Raw genomic sequence first — 23,432 nt, forward strand, 5'->3', positions numbered from 1 at the left:
TAACGGTGAATAACCGCTTAGGTCAGTTTAACTAGAGGTAGTCAGCAATGTAATGTAGTGCAATCCTGATGTTATTATCATGTCAGTTTAATCTTCTCTGTGTAAGGACATACACACACTGAAGCATCATCTACATGCTGAACCATAATTTACCTTACAGTCCTTGTTTCCCTTTACTTTAATGGCCTTTCTCTCCTTAACGACTCCCTGAAGATCTTTCCTGTGAAAACATTCTCACACACACACACACAGTAGTGAGTGCTAGTGTGGAAGGATTCTAACTGTAACACAGCCTGTGTTTCCCCGTCACATTAAAAAGCCAATTTCCTTTTAATAGCAACAACAGCTGGAGCTGACAGAGCCTGCGTCTGCTGATGGAGCAAACAGCTCCAGACCTGTCCTGCAGCTTAGGCCTGGCTGCTTGCCTCATTACAGGAAAAGGAAAGAGAGAGAGAGAGAGAGAGAGAGAGATGGGGGGGGAGGAAGAGGGGAAAGGATGTAGCCTGGGCACTCCAAGGCAGGTGTCTGACATGTTTTGCTGTTGTATAATGTAAAACAGCACAGCAGACACTGCACAGGCTCGGAGAGATGTTGGGCTGTAGAGGAAAAACTGTTATCATTAAGCATGATGGAGCCCACAAGATGGGTACCATTTATAGCACTGTATTAACGATCGTTCACTTACAAGTCACACTTACTCATTCTGCCTCCCTCCTTCCCTTCCTCCCCTCCAGTGCACCTGGTCGAGTCCCAGGAGATGGCTGAATCTGCAGGAGTACCAGAGCAAGAAGCTGATGCAAGAGAGTGGCGTTGCTGTCCAGCGCTTCTATGTGGCCGACACAGCTTCTGAGGCCCTGGAGGCTGCGAAGAGACTCAGTGAGTACAGGACACACACACACACACACACACACACACACACACACACACACACACACAGAGCCATGAGGGTCACCCATGTCCACTCAGTAAGACGTCTGATTTAAGGTACTAATAATAATATCATACCTTTCATTGATTCCTCACTTTGAGGATTATTTTGAGAAAACAGCCACTGCCTACAAAAACTAGAATTTAAATCAGGAAATATCTACTCAAAGATTTAAGTGAACAAGACCACAAAGCATTCAACATTTGCTACTTCACAGTTTTCAACACTTTATACAGTATTAATACCGGACACATATAAAATGTGTTAAGGGTTCGATTCGCATGTTAATTTACACATGACATATTTCTTTATTTCTGAGGTGTTGATAAAGGGTTTTGTGAACTGTAATTGTACTGCTGTCATTAATAGTGCAGACATGCAGACATTAATAGTCCTATTTGTGCTGCATGGCTCTTTGGCCCAGCTACAGAACGTGCAACTGGCTGATGCTAATCAAGGTTGAAGTTTTATCAAGTTTAATCGCATCTTTATGCTGTTTGCTTATGTGAGGACGCCTTGTTTTATTTTTTTTTTTTTAGCTTAGTGGTTGTGCCTGCTCGGTTTTTCATCATGCACTCATCCGCGCTAATTTTTTTCACAGCCTCTCTTATTCAGTTTCTCACTTCTTGTCTTTATTTTTTTATATTCCTTGGTTACAATTTGGATTATTGCCCCCACACACCCACACAAAGCCGTGCAAGGAAGTGACTGAAACTCATTTTATTCTTGTAACACAAATCTTCCCAAATACATTGTACTAGCATCAGCAAAGATGGTTTAACACACATTTGTATGCACCCACACATAGCTTACATATCCTACCTTCCCAATTCTACTTTCTTCCCACTCACAAAACTGCCCGACACGTATTGCTTATATTTCCACCCTCAGCTTTATATTTTATTCAGTGTCCTCTCCAACTACAGCAGCCGTTTCCTGATAGTGCATCCAGCTTGGTTGTCAGCCAGCAAGGTGCCACTCTTACCGTTGGCTTTGGGCTCCAGCGCCTGGGGTGCTGCTTTCAGTGGCCCTGGTTACGATGCAGACAAAGATAAACTGAACAGGAGGAAAAGGATATATATTTTCATGACAGTACCTATATTGCTTGGTAGGGAAAAAAATACAGAGACAGAAAATGCGGGACGAAGGAGTTAGAGGGGAACAGACAGCTTAATAAAACCCAGGCCAGACTCAATGGTTGATTTACTTATAACTCAGGATTTGTGGTGCTAACCAGCCAGATAGCATTTGTTCATAGTTATGACACAGTTATGGGGCTGCGCTGAAGTTTTGCCCTGGCAACTGAAAAGTGGTGCCGCACATTTAGGTCATTATAAAATCCATTTTGAGACATTTCTATGTGAACTGCAAAATCCGGTATGAGCAGAGGGACAGAAACTTTACGCAAATGGTGCCTGAAAGTGATTCATCATTGCGGAGTGTCCGCTGCAGTAGAGGTAATTGCATGACTGCTGTTCAGAAATATTTTCATTGGTTTCTTCTCGCTAGCTCAGAACTTAGACTTTCCTTCGCGCTCCATTGCTTTCCAGAAATGTACAAGACACGTGTTAAGTAGCCCTGCATCAGGTCTCAATTAGCAGCAGTGCATTCAAAGTAACTCGACTGTGGCTGATACCACTTACATCATGTGTGTTGATAAATTCCCAGCTAAATTGAAAATATGCGCCAGTGCAACGTTTTGCAGCTCTAACAGTAATTCACGGATGGCTTGATAACTCAGCCCCTTTATTCCCACGGCGCACTACATAGCTGCTTTGTTTTCTCATCTCCATTTCTGCACTAAGCTTCGGTCAGTGTCCTCGTACATGTGTGTGTCTGTGTGTGTTTCTCACACTTTTTGCATCCTGTGGCTGCTGCTGGCTCACTATTAAAGCACGCCAGCGAGCATCCGATGCTTCATTTCTTCAAATACACAACGTGTCTTTTCGTGCTCCCTCGTGAACGTGTGCGGCTTACTCTCAGGCCATGTTAGGTCGTACATGAGCGTTAGACAATGATAGAAAAAGATGGAGATCCGTAACCTCTGTAGTTAAGATCTGCTGGACTGAGATGCAAACTGAGACTGTCGGGCTCTGACTCCCAGAGGGTGAGGGGGAGGCAGGGTGTGAAGCCAGCCCTGGATGGAGCTCTGTTTCATGGCTTTCCACTGCAGAGGACACTGGGTATGGCTCCGTATGGGCGGTTTGGGTATCTGAGCTGACCAGGAGCGACTCCAATGGATTTCTGTGTGGTGCTGATTTCTTGCTGTGAGCCTCTGGTTCTGTGCATACTCAATAGAATAAACCAGTCAAGCGTAGAAGCGCAGACACAGATGAATGACATGCGAAGTGTAAGCTTGCCCATATGAGTACGTAAACACATAGACACTCACATACATGCACACAAAACCAATATTCTCCTCAGTGCTACACTCACTTAACCATGAAGTGGGTAAGTTGACAGCTCAATTGCACCTATGCTATAGAAACTCCTCTCACTCCTCTCATGTACTGTAAAGTGGTCCAACTCTCCCTAAAGTGGACTCAGATTGATTTGTTCTATTACAGCTGAGGACAAATAGCTTAAAATCTTTCTCCTCCTCTATAAAGACATAAAAAAAAAAATATCCGACATGGACCACTGAATCCCTTTTAACTTGAATGACAACTCTTAGGGGAGAGTTTACATTGTGGCAGATGGGTGACTCACAACCAGCTAATGGCTCATGGAAAGTAGGGTTTTGATTTCTGGGCCCCATACTGGGGGAACAGTGCAGAGTTATCAGAAAGTCCAAAGTTTTTGTAATGTGTGTCCCACTGGGACACTGAGAGAATGGCACTCTCACTCCTGCTGTCTGTCAAAAACCAATGACCCAGATCGACTAGTCTCGTACTCAAACTTAATTTGTATGTTGTGTGTGACAGCCCAAGCACCAAGCTGTCGAAAGACCTTGAAGTTGCATAAAATAGCATTAATATCTAAATGTTTTGATGGAAAATGTTAAAATTTGTAATTTGTAGACATTTGCTGTCCCTCCATAGATTTAATGGATTCCAGTCATTGGCCTGCTCATAGAGCTAAGTCTCTGTGTGTCATGGAAAGCAGAAGTAAATTTCTCTGTGGCAGAATCAATAATTGACGTGTGTAATGTGATGCCACTATGGCAGGCTGTAGTCAAGCTTCAGGTGTGCGAGAGGGTAAGACTGGCTGAGCTTCTTCCAGTAAATCACCTGAAAGAGCTTTGTGATGCTTTATGCATCAGTAGAACTTGGTAACTATTCAAATAACCCCATCTTTGAAATACTTGGTTGGTATACATATTTGGAAGAAATTGTCTTCCTTGGCATATAGCCTCTATATTGCCTTTCCCACTGCATTGATGTGAGCTTGCTCATATATATGGAGACGTACGTCTGGGTGTGTGTGTGTGTGTGTAGATATATATATTTGTATCTATGTATGCTTGTATAGATAGACACACACACAGATATGTATGTATATACATATACACATGTACATAATATAAATAATACATATACAAGGCATATGTGTACTGGATTTGTGCAGTTTTTCCAAGATCTGGTTGCTTTCTAGCAGTTTTGAGATATTAAAGTCCAGTAATTAATATAGATTTATATCTGAAATATGCACGGCCATGCACATGCACACAAATATACACGCACGTATACAAATACCTGTGCCCTAGTACAGCCAAAGAGAATGTGATTATGCAGTCCACTTTGTGTGTCGCCACCCGCTTGACAGATGCATCTGTTGAGCAAATCTTGATGGATTTTCAGTCTGAATTCTAAATCAAAACCACATTTTCCCTCCCCTTCCTTGCTGCGAGAGCCCTTCATGTCTGCCATGCCTCCTGCCTCCCCTAGCAATCATTCATTGACAAAGCCGTGATAGAAGAAAAGCATTGCTTTGGATTCTTATCTTCGCCGCGTGTTGAGCCTGTGTGATGAATGAGAGCAACATACACGTGTATATGAACACCTCATATCAGATGAGTTTGTTCGATGTTGTCCGTCTGTCACGTTGTCATCTTCCTGACTGTCGCTTGATGAATTGTGTTGCCTTTACATTTTCTGTGTATTTCTGTCGCTCTCTCTCTTTTTTTTCCAGTAAAGTTGCCTTAATTTCTCGTACTCCTCTTTCACCGCGGTCTGCCTCTGCTGCTCCTTTCCACTTCTTTGTGCTTACCACAGCCTCACTGCCAGAATGACAATTAACAGAGGTAGGAAGCATTTTAATTTATTTCACTCGGCTATGAATATTCAGTGTAAACAGAGCAGTTTTTATGCATGGCTGTCAAATCTCATGTGTGCTTATTAGAGGGATAGTTAATTCGATATGTTGGCTTACTGAATAATAGCCAGCTACCTTGACATTAACTCATAGATGAGGCAGGTGTGTGTGTGTGTGTGTGTCTGCAGGCGTGCAGATTTGGTTATGCTTGTGCTTTTTTTTTGTTTTTTTTTGATGGTGTGTGAGGGAAAGAAAGAGATCGACAGGATGACAGATGCATCGGTTTCAATCTGCCACGCACTGCTGTTTTAAGTTGGCATGCTTGAAAGCTCTCAGAATGTAGTTGGCTGAGGTTAACACCAGTTCCTGGATTGAAAACGTAAACATTTTGTTGGCCAGGTTATATGTGTAGTGGCTTAATTTATCCAGAAAGGAGAGAGAGGCTCTTTTTAGGCTACTGGGGATCTTCAAGAGCCCTTAAAGTCAGGTCAGTGTGGCTCACACTGTGCCTCAGATGATGTGTAAATAAAAGTAGCTCAAGGCCAAGGACAGTGTTGTTGTGTGTATCATAAAGTGATTGTTTTCAGTCTGCTCATTTAGTTGTCTACTCTCTGTGGCAGCTCAGACCCCCTCTATGCCTCTGGCCTGTGATCTGCAAACTGAGACGAATCTTCTTGAAAACAGGAGCTAGCAAGTTTATTGTGCCATATCTGCTGTTAGTGTTACTGCCAAACTTCTCAGGAAACCTAAGCACTTCGGTTTAGCTTCACGTGCTGTGCATGAATGAAATACGGAGCAAACGGCCATTCAGATGATTTATTGAGTAAAACATCTTGAATATTAGCGAGCGTGTGACACCATGGAAGGATCTAGCAGCCTCATCAATGTTGAATTCTGAGTCAGTTGTGTGTATGATAATACCAGTACACATTGTGTTAAAAATGTACATTAAATCCACACAAAACATTAAATTCTCAATATGTGCTGCATCACCATATTTGCTGAGAGGAAAGCACAAGGAGATTTCAATGGCTGAGGAGTTGAAGCATGCACCAGCAAATCGAGGGATGGTTGAGATAATTTGATCTCTCCTTTCATGGAATCCAGTGGTATGGGTTTCCCTTTGTGCACTGAGGTGAAAAGGAGCCTCTCTGTACAGCAGCCTCTGCTGGATGGACTCCCAGACACATCCACTGCGTTTCCCCATCAGTAACACTGTGGAGACACATGGGATATACCAGACACAGAGCCAAGGGCATTTTGGAAGGGCCCAGTGGCATTGAGGGCCAGGGTAGCTGTAACTGTGACAGCAACTGGGAGGACAGACAGGACGTTCCTGGCCATGAAATCCAGCATGTTTGTGCTTCGTGTTGGAGTGGAAGGTGCACTCATTTCTAATACTTTCCTCACTACAGGCAGAGGAGCTATGTTCATGGCTGGCTCTGTACCTGGACTTCAGTGTATGGCAGCCACAGTTCTCTTTCAACTATAAATGCATGGAGGTAATCCATTCACTGACTAGAAATATACGGTCAGATTCAATGTGTGCAGTGCATCAAATGGCTATCAATGCCTTTCTGTAGTTATTAAAATGCAAGTGAGAGAGGGGTAGATCTTTGCAAGCAAATTGTATGCGTGAATAATGGATGTTATAGTGAGTGTCTGATGCTTTTAAAAAAGGTTATTTTGGTGTCTTGGATTCACTGTTTTAAGTGTGCAGTGATCATTCAAAAAAGTATATTCCCAATCGTCAGTCCGAGTGTTAGTGTGTTTCATAACAAATTCATTTTTTCAGCAGTGATTTATTGTGAAGGGTGTGAAATAAAATGCTTAAGTCACACGTATAAGATATGGCATAACACATATGCTCACACTTGGCGTGCCTCCACATCATTTTTGCTGGTGATATCAATGGTTCCGCTTTCTCTGGCTGGGTGCAGAGAGGCATTTACACCTCCGACTGGGCCTGGCGCTTGTGTATGAGATCATCTATGGCGTACCATATGCTTCTTCACTAACCCAACACACTGCCTAGAATGTACCATCTGTCACAGGAACGCTCCCCCCCCCCCATGGGCATCACCACAAGCCGCTCTGAGGACTTCCTTATTCATGCGTGACGTTTGCACCTTAGCTGAGTCCTTCCTCGTAACCCCCCCGCTCTGACTGGCCACTGTGCCACTGGAGCTATGCTGTGCTTTGCTAAGCCTTCTCGGTTTCTTTAGTCACATCTGCTCTTGTTTTAATAATCTGAAAGTGTAAGTACCAGTCTGACATGGGATAAATTAAATATTTGGCCGATCTGTCCGGATTCCAAATTCTCACTGTATAAGCACAGCCGGCCGCGCCTTGTACTCCAGCCAGAGGTCTTTTTAAAATCACTCTGATCTGTTGGATGCTCTGTTATCCCATCAGTGGTCCACTGAAGGCTAATATTGTTCCCTCAATATGTGGGGACACTAACAAGCCGTGCTCAACGGGTAAGCCACCTGACAGTTTTTTAAACTGCCCTACAGTAACAGTACCTCAACAGCTGAAGTCACTTGTTCGATTGTCGCTGAAGTGAATTATAAGTTACTTCTCGTTTATCGGCATGTGATTGAAAAGTCCCAACGCCCTGTAGGACTTATGTTCCAACTAAACTTGTATTTAATTGCATTTTATTTATTTCTTCAGCTTTAATGTAAATGATGTCTAGACGGCACTTTTCCTGAGCTAAAATGATATGCATATATGTGGTTGTCAATTTTTCTTGGTATAAGATTTGACAGTGTAGAAGAACCTCGCAAGTCAGAAGGAGATTTTTAATTCCCTATTGTGGGAGCTGAGTAGTGAAATAATACTCGAATATATTACCATCATTCATCTTTTGTCATGTCATAGTGTCTTGCTTAGTGACAAAGCCATTATGTGGATAATACTTGCCCTAAATTATATGCTTTATTAAGGCTATTCAAAGCTTTTTTGAGGAGTGAATTTGTAAGAAGCAATGCAGTGATATTTCTTTCCTATCACTGTGTGCCTTTCCTTTATTTCCACAGTTCTAGTTTTTTTCCTATCTGGATTTGGATAACAGTTGTTGTATAAGGGGTTGGTCCTTTGTCATCAAATTCTATTATGCTTGGCTCTCTGTGTGTGTGATACCACCCTGTCTCACCAATGACCTAACCAACCTAATATTTTAACAGTAAAAAAGAAAGTCGCAGCTGTACCGCACACCTTACGGACACATGGGCCCCACTTCCTGTTCTTCTCAACAAGGGGCAAACAAATATATCTTCTTGTCACACATGGTTAAAACACGGAACATGGTCAGACCTCTCCTCACTGCGCTTCCCCTCCTTTCTCATTCACAGTCCCCACTAGAGCCGCATCGTGCACTCCAACACTTCAAGCGCCTTTTAAGACCACTTTCATCTTTCCCTTCTGAAAAGGAGGCAGAGTCTCTGGTGAAAAGCGCTGACAGTAGCAGTTAGCGCTGAGTACAGTTGGCTCAACAACAGCCCTTTCACTTTTGTCTTTGTCTGAAGTAGTGGGGGATAAGACGACCCTCTTAGAGCTTTGTGCGTTTTTGTGCGTATGTACACCAGCTGGAGCCCATGTTGTGTCCTCCTCTCATTGGTCTACTGGACTGAGTCCACTAAGGCAGCTGCTCATCTGTTGAGGGAACTGATCTTACAATTGGCTCTTGAACTTCAAAAGATTATGCGGCCTCACTCTTACAGGATATTGCACTTGCATTGTTGCCGTCTTCATGCTCTTCGTGCCAGACATTCCATTCCCATCAGCAATTGCCACCCCCGCTGTTTTCAGTCTAAACCCAACGGTAGCGCGGCCACGACAGCAACAGTGATGAGGAGACAGAGTGTCCGCTTAATGATGTCCGTTTCAGATGGGTGAGCTTGTGTCCAGACAGGACTATGTTGTGGAGTTATACAGCTATGCAAGACAAGATAAGTCAACTAGCTCTTTTTATGATAAGGTTACCTGCAACAGTCCCAGTCACATCACACTGGAAGTCCCAAACACTTGAGATCTTTTCCCTTTAATGGTCAGTTTTGTACAGCAGACTTCACAGCACACTTTACAAATTGAAATTAATTCTCTGTATTTAACCCATCATATGTACACACACATGCCCCACACTCATGCACATGCATATGAACAGAGGGCAGCCATACAAGGCGCCCGGGGAGCGATCTTAGGGTGGGGGTTAAGGGCCTTGCTCAAGGGCCAAAGTGGCGCCGGCGGTGCTACACCTGTCAGCCTCTTGGTCACCACACCAAGTCTTCTTTCCTTTGGGGGTTCTCTCAGTCCATGCCGATCTAGGGGTACGAACCAGCGACCTCCTGGTCACGAACTCGTCTCTCGAACCACTCGGCCACCACTCCCAGATATGATGCATCATGTGATGCTGCTAGTAATCATAACAGTTTAATGCTTAGTATATAAGTAAAGGGAACTGTGAGTACTACCGTGGATTCAGGAGTGGTTAGTGACTGTGGAAAATAAGACGAAGATGTTGTGGGCGCTTTGTGTGTGTGGGTTTTCATGGGGTGGCTATTTTCATGCATGCTGCTTGTGTGTTTACAGACCCACATCAAGAACTTAAACTGATGCCGTGCACATTTATATTTACATTTGACCTGTTTACAGCGTTTGGAGCACTTTTGCACATGTATTGCACTGTGTGATTAAATGAGTATTTGTTAAATCTCATTGGGTCTCATTTGACACAAGCCTCCATATGAGAGAAGCTCATTTGCAGTGAGATGTATCGAGTGGTTCACCACTTTATACTCCTACAGTCCTTCGTCCTGTACGCTGCAAATGTGCAAAATTACATTTTGGTAGAATAATAGAACGTACAGGCTGTTCCTGTGATGGTATGGCATTATACTACTTGCATGTAACTATAAGATTGATCTGGCTTTTGCGCACTTGGAAAATCACTTGAGAAATTTAACCATTAACCAAACTGCTTCTGTTTACGTGGCCAGAGTTTGAAACATGTATTATGTTAATAACTTCTCCATAAATGTGTCGAGGTCCATTTACATAACCATTAACTGGTCAAAACAGCATTTCTCTTTCTCCTGCATTTTACCCACACATTTTGACTTTTCTCTCTCTCTTTATCTGTCTCATCTCTTATCTCCTTTTAATTCCCTACTGATTTGTCACTCACTTTGCTTCTTTCATTCTCCCTTGACTTTAGTCTGTTGTTGCTCTCTTGTACTTATCCACCGCGTCGCTCCCTCTGTCTTTGTGTGTAGTGCTTAACAGCCCTCAATTCGTGCCCAGCCCTCCCTTAAAGTAAGCGTAGTACTACAGCAGTACCTCAGTGTCCTTGTTTGCCACTTTGATCACATTGTAGGGGAAATAAATGAGTGCAGGGAGCTGGAGTGAGATGCAGGTATCTCTGCCTCGCCACCCGTCTCCCTGCAGGGCTCCCGCTGATGGACGGAACAGCTCTCGTCCCTTCAGAGGGCTGGCCTGTCACACAGGAAGACAGATGTTACTCTGCACTTTTCCTGTCTAAGCTACCTGCCAAGATAACACACACCCGATGAGGAGAAGGAGATGAGGAGGGGCTGGATTGAAACAGAGGGTTATTAACACGGGCACAGCAGCCCACCGTCTGATGCTGTACCAGCTTAGAAACACACCGTAGTCTGTGTGATAACTGCAAACACTTACATTCACAGACATTTCAAGAATCTGCAAAAACGCAGTGAAGCACATAGACTGTACAAGAGCTCAGACGCACATTACACTGGCCCCTCCAAGGACCTGTTGTCATCTCTTATATTAGCTGGCTCTTAGGTCTCTCGTTTGGTAGAAAAACGCCACGCATCTGAAATTGTCTTAACAGCTGTAAATAGGCTTTGCAGGGTATAGCGGGCTGTCTCTCAAAGAGCTGATTTCTCTAAGCAGCTTAGTGTTTCCACCTCCTCATTACGCACACTAACCTATTCATGTTGCGGGTGAGACATGGAATTATTTCTCACACATCCCCTCTATCGTATTAGGATGATACTAATGTGCCAGTATAAGTGAGCATGTGGCCTAATATTTGTTGTCAGGGTGCTTTGCATAAATGCTACCTAGTGGCATTGGCATTGGTATAAGGGTTATGAATGGTCAGGTTCAGTAATAGGAATTGTACTAGTGGAATGTAATGTAGAAACATCATTTTGCTTTTTTGTAGAGGTCTGCAGTTATTAGGCACACTTCATTACTCCTATGGTGGAAATGGCATCGCAAGTAGTCCTCTTGCCCACCAGTTTCCACCTCAGCAGCAGCAGATTTTTGGGGAGCTGTTTGAATAGTTTTATCTGCTTTTGTTCATGCTGGACTGCTGAAAAATGCTCAGTCATTAATCAGAAGTGTGCAGCTCATGTTTGTGTAGACTCCGGTTCACTTATTCAAAATATTTCTGTGGAGATGTTCTGAAACGCTTTGTTGTCCGCAACCCAGAGTTAGTATTTTTCTAGTCAATTGTCTCCTGATGGGGCTTGATACAACTAAATGTCTTTGCGAGGCTTTGTTCTCAAACAAATGATTCTCCCCACAGATATCCCCGTGGTCATTTAGCACCCATTGTTCCACAGCACCATTAGCATTACTGTTAGCCCCTCTGGTTGTACGGCAGTGAAAACTCCCAGCCAGGGGTTTGAACTGCACCTCTCTGTCACTGAGAGGAGACCAGGGCCATCTCAGGATGTCATTAGAAGTGCCGTCTATGTCTGAAAGCCAGGTGGACTTGTCCTCTAATGAGGACTCTGCCGTCATGCAAGCGGTGACTGGAGGAGGTGTCACACAGAGGTGCCTCTGTCAGTCTGGGACGTTGATATTCTCCTCCACTGAGTAGCACCGAGATGGCATCATTAGAGGCAGAGATGGCCACATGGATGCAGAGCTTAACCAGACATGACAGGGAGATGATAATGATATATTTAGTTGCAGCTAACAAAGAGGTCATTTTGGTTATCTTTGACTTTGTTTCTGTCTCTAAATCTCTTTGTCTATCCCTTGTTATGCTTGTCCCATGGTTGGTCTGATAGACATGCAAGAGGACTGTGTTGAGCATGGTTAGAATTTATCTGTGTTTATTGACTTTTCAACCTCAACTGAACAGGAAAACACATTTAGCTTCAAGAATTCTAGACCATTATATGTCAAGATAGATAAAAAAAAAAACCAAACTGCAGGTTTTATTTTCTTAACTTTCCTTTTGGTTCACCTGTCATCACTGCATGAATGAAGACCCATTTTCTCTCTGACCTTTTCGAAGTGTGGTAGAATAGGAAATGGTAAAAGTTTATGGGAAGCTGAACTTGTCCAAGATAATGCCAGCGTTACAGCCGTGGTTAAATGAAATCATCACACGGGGAGCCTTCACATCAAACACGACCTGTTTCATTTACTGGTCCTGCCGGTGCCAAAGTGTAATTAAAACATTATGTGTCGGCAAGGCTATTATACTGAACATTGTACAGAAATGTATTTTGGCCTGTCTTGACCTTTTTCAAACACGTGGAAGGGAAAAAAGCATGCTCATATTCTGCTTTCTGCTCATGCAATTAGTAAAGCTTATTTAATAGTTGCTCTGTTTTAAGTCATTAATATCCTGATTTGCCTATGGTACTTTTTCTTTTTTGCTATCGAGGGTTATGAGTTCATTCTTACCAATATCAATGAGCCATGGATGTGATACAGCAAAGGGCCCTCTGGCGAAGTGAGTCAAAAGCTAGAGCTGCTCCAATAGCTTTCTGTCAATATGGAGTTAACAACATAATTGAAGTTATTTAAAGGCACACAGTTTGCCTCTAGATGGAAGCAAGTGGAAGCACAGATTGGTGTTTCTACATATAACACTGGAATACCCCAGAATTATCAATTATGTTTCAGAACTAACTCCAAAAAAAAAGACAAGGAAAAGAATAACGACGTCTTCGTTATTTGTTTTTATGGACCGACATTTCAGACCTTTATTTGTTCTATAGACTAATTAACGCTTGTTTGGCAGCAATCAACACTTCCCTGTAAGTGGTGACACAACCAGGAGGTGTATTGTCATGATGAGCACAGATGCTGAAGGTTGAGAGGTCTCACGTTTTTTTCTTCCCTCTGGTGTTTATGGCATTTATCCATTGCAAGGCCCAGGGCTCGGAGGTGTGTGATTGTGGCCGCGTGAGCTCGTGTTTGTTTTCTCGTCTCTCCCAGGAGTTTGATTAGTCTTCTCCATTTACTTTCATTACAGCACACATGGAGGCAGGGGCGGGCCGCCCTGATCTTTTTCTTTCTCCATGCAGATGGTAGCCACATCTCATTCTCACTGGATTGGCGCACAGCCTACATCTGTGCCCTACCAGCCAGCATCCCCCTCATGGCACAGCCTCGAAGGCTTAATTAAATATCCGACCAAAACTAACTCCATTGCTGGCCACCCATGAGCTACATGGAAAGAGAGGAGCGGGGTGAGGAGAATAAGCCTTTCAAAAGTGCACTGAAAAGAAGGAGGGTGAAAGAGACACTGATTGTAGAAGTAACATCGTCTTTGCCAGCTGCTGTCACTGGCAAGCAGACTGGGAGTTGATTTGCACTCATTACCGGGAAATGAGTAAGGCCCCGGGATGATGACCGCATTACTCCAATTGCATGTGATGTGATTGGAGATGTTGTGTAATGTTAATCTCCTCCCCTGTGTCCCCAAGATATAGAAAACGAACAGAGATGGAAATCTTTCTCCACATCTTCACAGTGGGTCATGTATGATACAAATGGAAGCGGAGAAGTGATTATGCAACCGCGGCTCTCTCCCCTCAAGTAAAGCGTTTTAATTCAGCTAATAACCAAACTTTCTGCAGGAGGTATTTCTAATTATTGTGGCTGCAACAAGTAAAGAAAAGATCTATTAAATATCTAGAGCGCATCACTCAAGGAAGCATCTGGGACAAAATGCATTAATATATTACTGAAAGAACTCTGAATGCAGTGTGTGTTCTGCTCCGTTTTCAGATCTAGTATTGTATGTTTTAAATGTATGAACACCTGGAGCTCTGACACTCCAACAGTGCTCGCTATTGTCTTTACTGATTATCTTCACACATGTGCCCTTCTTCCCCCTTGTTCATTGGCGGCGTCTGATTTTACATACTACTACTCCTTTTCCGTCCACTCCCCGCTCTGCTCAGCACTCATTAGGGACCAACCTTTGTCTGAGAGTTAGAGGGCATCTCATGTCTGTCATACCACCAGATAATGGCCGCCCTGCTCTTTACCATGCACCATGTTCACTGTGATCTTTGAGGACATCATTATCCTCTCCGTGTGTTTTCTACAGAGACCTGTGTTTCAACGTTAACCAGAGAATTTGGAACGGTTCTAAATAAATGTTTCATTTTTGTGAGAGTTTTTTTTCCATCATACGGTCTTTCAGATGCAGACTGACTGCATTTGATCACATTAAATGTTTTCATACCTTCTATCTTATAAAGTTTCCTCTTATTATTAATACATTGCTCTTTCTATGTCCATTTATATTTGCTGATTTTGCTACAATATCTTGTTGTGTGGTGCATAATAAGCGGGTTTTCTATCAATTACTAGTGCAGCAGGAATGAACACCTGCCTCCTTCTCACCCCATTACCTTCCCTGGCACATTACATGCCTTTTAATTTATTTAATATATCTTCGCTTTACAACCGTAGCTTGCTTTTTTAAGGTCCTCATCAATGTGTCAATACTCTTACCTTTCTCCACACCTCAAACAGTGCAATCTCCCCATTGGGCTACATCTTTGTTCTTCCACTTGTTTCTTTTTTCTTCTTTAAAGCAAAAGTCATTTCCTCTGTGCCGTCCCTCTCCGCTGCACATGCCCGCAGGACTCTCTATTTCATCTTGCTTTGAACTCTTTTAAATTTTGCGCTGTAGCGGTTTTTTATTAACATATTTATTCATTTATGACTCCTCTGAAAGCCCTTTGCATATGAGCACACCTATTCTCTCTCTTTCTCCCCTCTCAGCTCTCTACTCTCCACAGAGAATGGGTCTCGCTAATGCAGTGTTAGTTTAATCCCTGCCACCCTGTCAGAGGCTATTTTCTCTAGGTCCTTCTCCCACTACAGCAACATTTAGCACAGCCAGAGTTTTCAGGCTCTCTCGGCTCACCGGCTCCTGTGTAGTCGTTCTCCACCTTTATGCCGTCGAGGGAGAAGCCTGTCTCCAGCCCTCAAGGTCAAGGTGTCTTTCCAGCCATCGCACGGCGGATCATCCCCTTCCACTCTCCTTACCACCCACTTCCCACCCTGATGGCAGCCACCTGTCAATGGCTGAACTCTCCCACCTAGATAATAATAACCTAGCCAGAAACCATCTTTCATCAAGTGTCCTCGCCCCATTTGGATAGAGGGAGATTGTGGGCAGGATGCTGAATAGACAGCTGAGGGGCCTCCTCCTGATGTGCGAGTTCTTGCAAGGTGGCAGTGACAGCAAAGGGGATGCAGGGTGGTTATATAATTGGAGCAAGGTCATGTGAAAGTTTCCAGCATTTGTGCACTAGCTTATTTTCCCTTCTTGCACTGAGATGTAACCAGATGCCAGTCGCGAGGAGGCACACCAGTGACATGGCATTTTTAGCCATGCAAGCTGTGTGATTCTAGGAATGGTAGTGACACTTGGTCCACTGCTTTGGGCCAGACTGAAATATCTACCTACTGGGATGATTGTCATGGACCTTTGTACAGAAATCATGTTCTTGAGAGGACAAAGCATACTTTGGTGTTTTTGTAGTGCCACTATGACATCCACATTTATGGGTTTGAATTGAAAATTGCAACAACTATTGGGATATGTTGCCATGTTTAATAGATCTTTTATGTCTGTTTAATTAGTTGTGCAGGGTCATTTTCCTTGTGGATGGTTGATAAACTGTAGAGTGTGAATGTTTTCCTTCCCAACATAATCACTAATCTTTTCAAACATCACACTCAACCCTCTGTTTTCCTCTTCCCCTCCTTACTTCCTTCAATCAGACAGATAGATAAGTGGCAGACTCAAGGGGGTATTTAAGGTGCTGAGCCTATATCTTAAGTGCTCTGCCTCTCGTTCTCTGACTTTCTTTCCTTCCTTTTGTTTTTCTCTCTCTCTATTCATCACTCTGTCTTTCAGATGCCAAGGAGATAGTGCTGAAAGCTCAGATTCTGGCTGGTGGCAGAGGCAAGGGTGTGTTTGACAGTGGACTTAAAGGTGGAGTGCACTTAACTAAAGAGTAAGTATGCCCCTTTGCGCATTTCAAACTGCGAGTTAGTCATTCATTTTATTTCTCCATACGACAGCGGCTTTTAGTGTGAGGAGGCTCAAAGGGCCCTCTGAAGATGCTCCCTAGGCAGAAAGACACAGTCAGAATTACTTGTGCTGCAAATAGACTGTTTTTCTTTCTTCTAGTATCTAAATTTTGAACAACTACCCTCAATTAAATGTTGAAAAAGTGATTTTTAAGGTCAACAGAAGCGTTTTTTCGCCCCATACTGAGTTTTTCTCTTTCAGACAGATTGGGTCTTGTGCTGCTGCTGAGGTTTATTTTGTGTAAAGGGTGTATTCCTGCAATGAAGGCTCACTCTGAAAACTTGTGCATTTTCAAAAGGCTAAGCAACAACTTGAAAGAGCTTTTCTTGGCTCAAGCACTGCATTTCTATCTACCAGTTCCTATGTACTAAAACAGCACCATCTCTTTAGTAAAGGTACCTACCTCTTACTGCTGCCTTAAAGGCAAAAGGGTGATTTATGACAATTGTCCCAGACATGTATCATCGTCACCCTACTTCAGGGCTTCGAATGGCCGGAACTTTTTCAAAGTGAGATATGCTGAAGTTCATCTTCCCCAGACAGTGACATGGGTGCACAGTTCACCCTCCTCTCATCTATCAAAAGATGAGTACAACCCCTGGCTTCATTTTTATTCACTTACAAAACCAGAGCAGGCTTACAGAAGCAGCCCCGGCATGCAGGCTGCTTTTAAACAGAGAGAATAAGTAGAGGTTCATTCACAGTGATGTGTAGATGTACCAAAGTGTCTACAAAAGCTGTGATTTGTCAGAATATGTTACATTAAGGCCCAGAAAGTGCTGAGGCATATCCCTCCTCAACTGAACAGAACTCTGCAGAGATAAAGAAATACTTATTCATCTGTCAGCTCACCTGCTTTTCTCATCTTTCATTTTGTGAGTGTATTCTTTTCAGTTTTTTTCTTTTTTAAATTAAGACTGTTGTTTCTAAAATGATACTGATTGACCTGTAACCTCTCTCATACAGCCCTGCGGTGGTTGGTGAACTGGCCAATAAGATGCTGGGTTTCAACCTGACTACCAAGCAGACACCAAAAGATGGTGTGAAAGTGAAGACGGTGAGCCACTACATGCATTTTTTTTCCCCTGACCTAATTTTAAGGCATTTTGAGCCCAGTAATGCAGTTCTGTAAAATTAATGACCGCAAAGGCAGTCAGGCACTATGGCTTTTGTTTTTTTATTGCTAAGTTTAAATAGTAGCTGTCCACTGTTGTTTACTGTGGGTTTGCGCTGTCTGGTGTTATGGCTCATTGCATAAATTGAATCGGGCCCACTGTGAATTTAGAGTGTTTGGTAAACAACTGTTTCTGTGTGCCACTAACAAGCAGAAATATTATTTTCTCTACTCGCATGCTGCATGCAGCGCCTCCTCAAAACAGACATTTCCAGGTGATGAAGCCTTCTCCGTCTGCTTGTGTGTGGGTCCTGCTCTCTTTCTTTGTCTCTCCCCATCTGTATTTACCCCTGCTAACCCCCATTCCAAAGAACTCCTGCTTCTTCTCCTGAGTTTAGGTGTTATCAAAAGGTGTGTCACACTTGTCATTCGTATAGAAGGCACATGTGGATCAGGAAGTTCACAAGCTCAGAATTAACTCCACCTCTCAAAGGAAAAGGCAAACAAACAACAAAATAATTTGGACAAAACTTGAATTGCGAGCGAGAAGAGACATGATCATCTAATTGTCTCATGTCATCTAATTGAACACCCTCTTTAGCCTGTGGCACTGAAACCAGACCCGACACGAGCAGCCTTTGACTTACCTGAAGGATCGAGTCACAACCTGGTCTGTCAGATGACAGCCAGAGCTAAGCTGTCAAACTGCCAATGGAGCTTGCATCAACTCTCAAACCCATACTGCACCTTAGCAGACAACACCACAGGAAAAGGGGCAGCACTTCAACATCTACATGGATTTGCTGTCAGAGCAAGGGTGAGGAGGGAAGATAAGGAAAGATGAGACAGGAGGTGTAAAAGATGGTTGTGGAAGAAGACTGTAGGAGACAAAAACAGGGATTTGATGGCAGAGGGAAAGAACAAGCCTGTGGGAATAGAGTATGTTTTGTTTGAGTGAAGAATCAGGCTACAAGTCAAAAGACAGGGAACTGAAGAGAACGTTTGAGTGACTGGAAAAGACAACGTTTGGACAAGAAGATAGGAGCACTGTCTGTTAACATGGAGGATAGAGAAAGCTATCCATCCTCATTCGCTGGGCGATAGGGTGGCAGCAGAACATAAGGGCTGTGCATGTTCAAACAAAAAACCCATCCAAAACCCCATCCAGAAAACCTGCAGCCCATTAACCAGCACACAACTGATAGTTTCCTGTCAGGCTTTTCTTTTTTCTCTTCTCCAAATGAGCCTCTTGCTTGCTTCCTCTCTCTGCTTATCTGCCAGACTCTAAACATCAAGTTCCTCTCTATTTGCCTTCCCCTCTCTCATTCACAGCGTTTGAGATTTTCTCAGAGCTGTGCTTTACAGATTCTGCCAGTCTATGGACCCTGCTTACTTGCCTTGTGTCATTGCATTCAGACTTATATTGAATATCGTGGACCGTTTTAAAAATGCACTGTAATGTGAAAATTAAGATTTTCCAAATGCTAGGGGAAGTCCAGAAAAATCAAATGGTAGCTACAGGAGTTAACCTCTATCTCTACCTGATCTCTCCCGCTGTGCCGTGTCCAGGTGATGGTTGCTGAGGCCCTGGACATTAGCAGGGAGACCTACTTTGCCATCCTGATGGACCGCGCTTGTAACGGTCCTGTCATGGTAGGAAGCCCACAGGGAGGTGTGGATATCGAGGAGGTTGCCGCCAGCACCCCAGAACTGATCTTTAAGGTATCTGATTCATTCTCATCTCTACAATATCAAACTTATTGTTCTGGTTCAGCGTCCTAGAAAACAAACCCCTTCGCCATCTTTGCTCACAGATTTCTCTCTGTATTTGACAAAAGTTTTATTTGGCTTGAAATCACGCCAGGACTGGATTGCCGAATGGGCCTTACAGATGGACGCTGTGCTCTGTTCGTATTTTCTGCTAATTTAATTAAATTCATTGTCCTGTCTGCACACAAGCTGCAGCGGCTGAACATGATGCACACATACAGCATTACACAGAAGCTTAACATGAACAAATACAAACACACAGCCGTATATGTTTTATATTGCGATTAATTAGATTCCATTTATAGAACTTAATCCATTCTGCAACAGGTCCTTGTCATTGCTAACAGATGCACAATTTAAGCTTTACAGCTGGAGTTTCTCTACGGCTTTCTTTTGCTACAATCTACAGATGTTAGAGCAGATTGTAAAGACCCTGCTTAGACTTATGTCGTTTATTATTTCCACTGGAGATTTCGGATTGTGTATCTGATACACAGCTGTGGTTTTGTTATCTAACACAGATAGTACACCTTTCACACGTCTCATTAAATTCTATAAGGTCCAGACCCAGTTTATACAGAGGTGGTCCATACCAGCTAACAACAGCTGTAGATTTACTTTATTTTCTTCACCAGCGTGCACTCAGAATCCTTTATCCATTTTTATACTCATGAAGAAAGTTATGAGAGCGTCGCTGTATCTGAAAGTCAAAGATACGAGGGTGTGATGATCATAAATCCATCGTTTCAGTCCCAACTATCCCTTTCGCCCGCATCTGGCAGTTTGCCATTACTTAATTATGATATCGGTGGTTTAGCACAAACATCCGCTTTGTGTCAAATGACAGCCCAGCGTTGGAGCGTCTTGTACTCTCTCACTCCCTTTCACCACTTATTTCTCTCCCCTCTCTCTTTCACTTGCTCGAATCTTACAGGAAGCCATAGATATATTTGAAGGTGTGCGAGACGACCAGGCACTTCGCATGGCAGCTAATTTGGGTTTCAAAGGACCTCTGCAGAGACAGGTAATGGGCACACTGAAGGCTTTAAAGTCACAATGCATAGAGGGGATGGAAAGATCCATGATGCACGCACACATATATACACTCTGAGATATATTCTCATTCACAGGCAGACCAAACTTTGGCTATTATTAGTTTTCCACAGGCGACTTGTGAAGTGTCATTACACTAGACTCACTTGCCAGGTGGTCTATTGTCACACAGAGCTTTGCCAGGTGGAGGGAGCTGACATCACTAATGATACCATTATTTGATAGAACATGCTGCACACTGAATCTGTGAGTGAATCATGTAATAAGTAACAAAACAGGCAACAGCCTAGAATTTCGAGGCCAGAGAAACAATCTTTTCCTGTCGCCTTAACTTTTACAAATCTTGTTCTGACGGGACTAGCTGATAAAATGAGGCGAAGGAAGTTCACGTTCAGTGTGGTTATGTGTGCCTAGATGTAGAGTTCATTTCAGAGCCATTTGTCTCTTGGCATCAGATCACTAATTTGTTTTCTTTTCCACAGTCACTGTGGCATGAGAAATCAGATTAGCTCAGAATCTTAACACGTGGAATACATGTAAATCAGCCCTGTGACTCTGCTACTCAGAAGCAAACTGAGAGTCAAAGGTGTGTGAGCTTTGGTCACCTGGTATTGTATGTGACCCTTTTTTTACAGAATACTGTACAGGCATTGATTTTACGCCGGTAAGGAGAGAAATAGAAAGTGATGTGCGGTTAAGCATCTGCATTGTCAGTGTGTGTTTCCTTGTCGTTGTGGGTCAGCTGCCAGACTATTATATTCTGAGATAATTACAGATCATCTAAAATACCTTTACTGTCTTGAATGCCCTATGAGATGACAGGATCTTTTTGTGTAGATGCGAGTGCGTGTTGCGTGCCTGTGTTGGCAGTGCGCGTGTGACAAAATGTAAAAGTGAGATTGGTAGACTGTGTCTGGAACTGTGCGCTCTGTCAGGCTGTCTTCATTACCGAACAACAGTTGCAGCTATAGAGATATCAATTGAGATGCTTTTAAAATGGGTGTTTTGACAGTGATTGTCAGTGTTTTGACATTTTCTGTTTTGCTGTAATCACCAGCATTATTTATCTTTTGCCCATGCACTGTTTGTAGATATTAATTCTGCACGGAAAAAGCAAGAACAAAGAAAAGCACGTTTTGATACTACAGCCAAGGGGAGTGTACTGAAATGTCCATTATACTGTTATGTTTGTATGCAGCCACATTAGATCAAAGTAGTGTATAGTGTCCTATCTGCCAGTTGCGACACATTTCATTTCAGACATGCACACGCACGCGACTCAAATATTGTGATGTTGAAGGTGATTTGCCATGTTTTATGTAGCCTGTGTGGGAGGCTGAGTGGCCTTGGCGGGACAGGCTGCTCAGAGCTGAACCATGAGGTAATTACTGTCCTATGTGGACCTCGCAGGCTGCAGATCAGATTAAGAGGCTCTATGATCTGTTCCTGAAAGTCGACGCCACTCAAGTCGAAGTCAATCCTCTCGGAGAGACTCCCGAAGGACAAGGTACCTTGTATCATGGAAAATGCCAGTCTTTGTGTGTACGTGTGTGTGTGTGTGTGTGTGTTTGTTTGACACGGCCTCTGTCTCTGTGCATGTCTTTCCACGTGCTTTTGTTATTAATTGTCCTCAATCGTGGTCAACAGCTATAATATTTCAGAACTTAACAAAGAGGAGTCTGCGTTTTTGCATGAACATGCAGCCACCCATTAATCACTGACTGTGGGACGCAGGCACACTGTCTCCTCGGGTCTGAATGCATTTAAAAATGTGAAGTGTAATTGCAACATGTTGACGTCAGATTCTTGTCAGCATGACTTCGTCTGGATCAAAATCCATGCGAAGTGGCTTCAGGGAGCAGAGTTTTCCATATTCATGGCTTGTTGATGTTTGTTGACGATTCCTAGTTGTTGATGATTAACTAAAGGCGTACAGTCTACCATCAACCAGTAATGAGGAGCAACAATAAAGAATTACAGCAGCAGCTACGCACACACACACACACACACACACACACACACACACACACACACACACACACACACACCCTCCTCATTTACTCCACGGTCGCCACCGAGCGTCTCCACTCAGGGATGTTGTCTGAACAGCAAAAAGAGCATCTTAGATTCATTTTACACACTATATATAGGTAAGGCCTTAAAAGTCATTGAAGTAATTTAAACGTTAATTCATTTTAATAGTTTTTTATCAGACGTATTTGAATTTTAACCTCTAATCTTTAAGTTACAATGTCTGTGGTCTCTGTTTCGTTCTCTTTGGCGGCATCAGTGGCGTAAAGCTTTAATTGCAGGTGTGTTTTTAGACCTCATTTCCCTCAGACAACAGCGTTGCCCCGTGTGAAGTCAGTCAGTTGGTTTACTTGCAGCAGAGATGGGGATGTGTGTGTGTGTGTGTGTGTAGGGGGGGTGTTGTGTTAGCTCCCCCTACCCTCTCTGGTGGTACAACCTCTGCTGGGTGATGGAAAATGCGCACTAACTGTGTAATGCCTGTGATATTTCCCGGGAATGTCGGCTTTCATCAGCGGCTCGCTTCCCATCGCGGTACCTCATTCAGCCATCAATCGTTATATTTATTACACTATTCACTTACCTTTTAGTGTCGAAACAGTTTCTCAGATCTTCTAGTTGTAAATGTACTTGTTCTGATGAAACAAATACTTTCATACAACAGCATGGAATACTTCTGTTAAGAGGGAGATTGGATGTCTTGGAATAGAAAGTAAATTAAAAGGTTCACTGTCTTCATAGTAGTGCATCCCAGCCTATTACATGTTCCATCTATTGAAATTAACTTTAAGTAATTAGATTCCAAACCAATTTATTGTGCATTCGAGTAATAAATAATGTCTCTTGTCAGTCAGTCAGTCAATTCGTAGTACTCCCAATATAAATTGTCACACTGACACTGAAGTCTAAATTCAGGCCTCCGGCTCATCATT

The 23,432-nt window shown here is 43.2% G+C and overlaps 1 protein-coding gene across 1 annotated transcript in view; it reads left to right on the forward strand.

Moving 5' to 3' along the window:
• suclg2 (succinate-CoA ligase GDP-forming subunit beta) overlaps positions 1–23,432 on the forward strand; it is an 88,914-nt gene that overhangs the window by 20,023 nt on the left and 45,459 nt on the right. The window contains exons 2-7 of the mRNA XM_070842308.1: positions 735–876; positions 16,359–16,458; positions 17,502–17,592; positions 19,219–19,371; positions 20,354–20,443; positions 21,883–21,979. Of these exons, the coding sequence (XP_070698409.1) occupies positions 735–876; positions 16,359–16,458; positions 17,502–17,592; positions 19,219–19,371; positions 20,354–20,443; positions 21,883–21,979 (673 nt within the window). The remainder of the gene's footprint in view (positions 1–734; positions 877–16,358; positions 16,459–17,501; positions 17,593–19,218; positions 19,372–20,353; positions 20,444–21,882; positions 21,980–23,432) is intronic.

Source organism: Pempheris klunzingeri, chromosome 2 (genome assembly GCF_042242105.1).
Source record: "Pempheris klunzingeri isolate RE-2024b chromosome 2, fPemKlu1.hap1, whole genome shotgun sequence".
Lineage (NCBI taxonomy): Eukaryota > Metazoa > Chordata > Actinopteri > Acropomatiformes > Pempheridae > Pempheris > Pempheris klunzingeri.